The sequence below is a fragment of the Olea europaea genome, unplaced genomic scaffold (genome assembly GCF_002742605.1).
Source record: "Olea europaea var. sylvestris unplaced genomic scaffold, O_europaea_v1 scaffold3851, whole genome shotgun sequence".
In the NCBI taxonomy this organism is placed as follows: domain Eukaryota; kingdom Viridiplantae; phylum Streptophyta; class Magnoliopsida; order Lamiales; family Oleaceae; genus Olea; species Olea europaea.
In genome coordinates this window covers 28304-30871 of record NW_019257962.1, presented here as the reverse complement: position 1 = coordinate 30871, position 2568 = coordinate 28304, and the positions used below count along the sequence as shown (strand labels likewise).

The 2568-nt window shown below is 34.4% G+C and overlaps 1 protein-coding gene across 1 annotated transcript; it reads left to right on the top strand.

Moving 5' to 3' along the window:
• Window positions 1–6: 6 nt before the first annotated feature.
• Window positions 7–995, top strand: LOC111387033 (cytochrome P450 71B9-like). Its single transcript, XM_023011552.1, has 2 exons — window positions 7–31; window positions 159–995. Exons 1-2 carry the CDS (start codon window positions 29–31, stop codon window positions 771–773), a joined length of 618 nt encoding a protein of 205 aa, XP_022867320.1. The 5' UTR covers window positions 7–28; the 3' UTR covers window positions 774–995.
• The last annotated feature ends 1573 nt before the right edge of the window (window positions 996–2568 follow it).

Sequence of the window (2568 nt, the reverse complement as noted above, 5' to 3'; positions counted from 1 at the left end):
CACCCTGGATCATATAAAAGCAGTACTCATGGTAAGTAATCAGCTTTCAATAGTGTTGGTTCAACATATAAAAGTTTGTCTTTAGACAATGTTTAAATGAGTAACCGTACATAACTTTCAAAATAAGTAACTTACGTGTTTTTTGTGCTACTTGATAGAATATATTTGTTGGTGGAACGGACACGAGTGCAGCAACGATAATTTGGGCAATGACAGGCCTGATAAAGACTCCAAACGCGATGAAGAAAGTACAGGAAGAAATCAGAGATCAGGTTGGAAATAAAGGTCGAGTGGACGAAGATGATTTGGGGAAACTTCCCTATCTAAAGGCAGTACTAAAGGAGACTTTGAGATTGTACCCTCCAACTCCACTTCTATTGCCAAGAGAAACAATGAAAAGCTGCGTTATAGAGGGATATGAAATCCAACCCAAAATCATAGTTTACGTCAATGCATGGGCCATTGCAAGAGATGCTGAGTATTGGGAAAATCCCACGGAATTCTGGCCCGAAAGATTCTTAAATAGTTCTGTTGACATCAAAGGTCAGGATTTCGAGTTTATCCCATTTGGATCCGGTAGGAGAAACTGCCCCGGGATGTCTCTAGGACTTGCAACGGTGGAGCTTGCACTTGCCAATCTTCTCTACTCTTTCGACTGGGAATTGGCTCGTGGGATGAAGGCCGAAGATATTGACACAGACGTTTTACCAGGAATTACAATGCATAAGAAAAATGCACTTTGTCTTGTGCCTAGAAACTACTTGTGCACATAGTGCTCGGTCAGGAAAGATTTCAGCTTTCAACTATGTAAAATATAGTGAATTGGTGTGTACCCTTTGAGGTTTGTTGATTGTTGGCATTGTTTCATTGTGAAATAATGTTTCTTAGCATTTGTACTCTTCTCCTTGTATGCTAGACTGATTAAATTCAAAATAAGTACTTAATCTACAGTTTCCCTTGTCAGAGAAGATCAATACATGTTTCCTTTTTTTTTTTTGGTCATGTTTTAATTAGGATTGTTCTTGTTAAGCCGATATTCATATTCTGCTATCAAACCATAGAGAGAATTCCTTGTGAACATAACTCCTACAGATATTTGTTCTGTATTGAAAGAGAACTCTTAGGGTCCATTTGATTGTAAAGATGGAATTGAATTGAATTGAAAACGAATTTCGGGGATTTGAATTACCTAGAAATTGTTTTACTGAGAATTGTAAATTATTGTATTTGATTAGTATAATTTTTCATGTGAAAAATGTTGAAATAAAAGTATTTTTTGGTATTCTTTTGGCTCTCTTTGATATGAAAATTGTCAATTAAAGGGATAGATTTCACTGATATTGGGGATGAAACTTATTTTCATTGCGCAAAAAAAAAAAAAATCCATCTTTTGATATTCATTTGACTTTATTTTACATGAAAATTGTCAATTTAAGGAAAATATTTTTTTACAATAATTTTTAGAATTTGTTAACTTTGCCAACAAAAAAATATATATATATATGCTACAATAACCGGGAAAACCAATTACCACCATATAAACCAAGAAAATTTCAAATTTCAAGAAAAGAAAGAACTTGAGTTCGATGGAAAAATATACCCATCAAACACCTTAAAAGTTGGAAAATGTTGTTGAAATTCCATTTTCCATGAAAAATTTTGGTGTATCAAACACACCCTTAATTCATTCAATTTGCCTCGGATTATCTACAATATCAATTTTGTGCAATCACCCGACTCGGAGATAAACCTATAAAACAGGTTAACCGTTGGACAAAGATAAAGTTACTGCTAAACGATCCAAATCCATTAATATCGTACATTACTGGTAAAAGCAACTGGAAGTAGAGCTATCATGGATCACTTGTAGTTAATATCATTCTCGCTGCCATGATAGAAAGGGCAGACCAGATGGTTAAACGTTAAATGTGTCCCAAGTCTAATAATACCCCCAATTATTCTCACTGCCACAGCGAAAATCTTGTATTGCGATCCAGCAGCGAAATTTCATACTTCAACCAATTCATCATTGAAAAATTTCAACCAAATCATGAAGAACCTGCAACCCGTGCTCCGATACCACTTGTTAATCTCAAAGGTGATGCAAGATTGAGATTAATGACAATTATGAAATATCTAAGATCGCACCACGAAAACAAGATTAAAGTAAAGTAGAAAAAAGAGAAACTAAACAGAGAAACGATGAATTTTATTAAACCTGACAATATGAAGAGAATTACAACGACACAGCGATTTGACTTAAACTAAATTGAAAGAGGAGTCACATATTTATAGTACACGAGTTAAACCCTAAAACTAGGCTAAAATATGGAAATTAAGAAAACCACATAAAAGAAAGAAATCTGGCGCTGAAATATTATTTCTTTAATTTTGGATGCAATTGATTCCTTTCCTTTCTCACTCGGCTCTAATGATTCTTTTCTAGACCAAGACAACACGCAATCTTCCAATCTTTGACCAAATTTTGAGGCACCTAATTAACATGTATATCTCGAAGCTTATAAGCACTAAAAATTACTCTCATGCGTGCACGAAGTTATTTCCTTT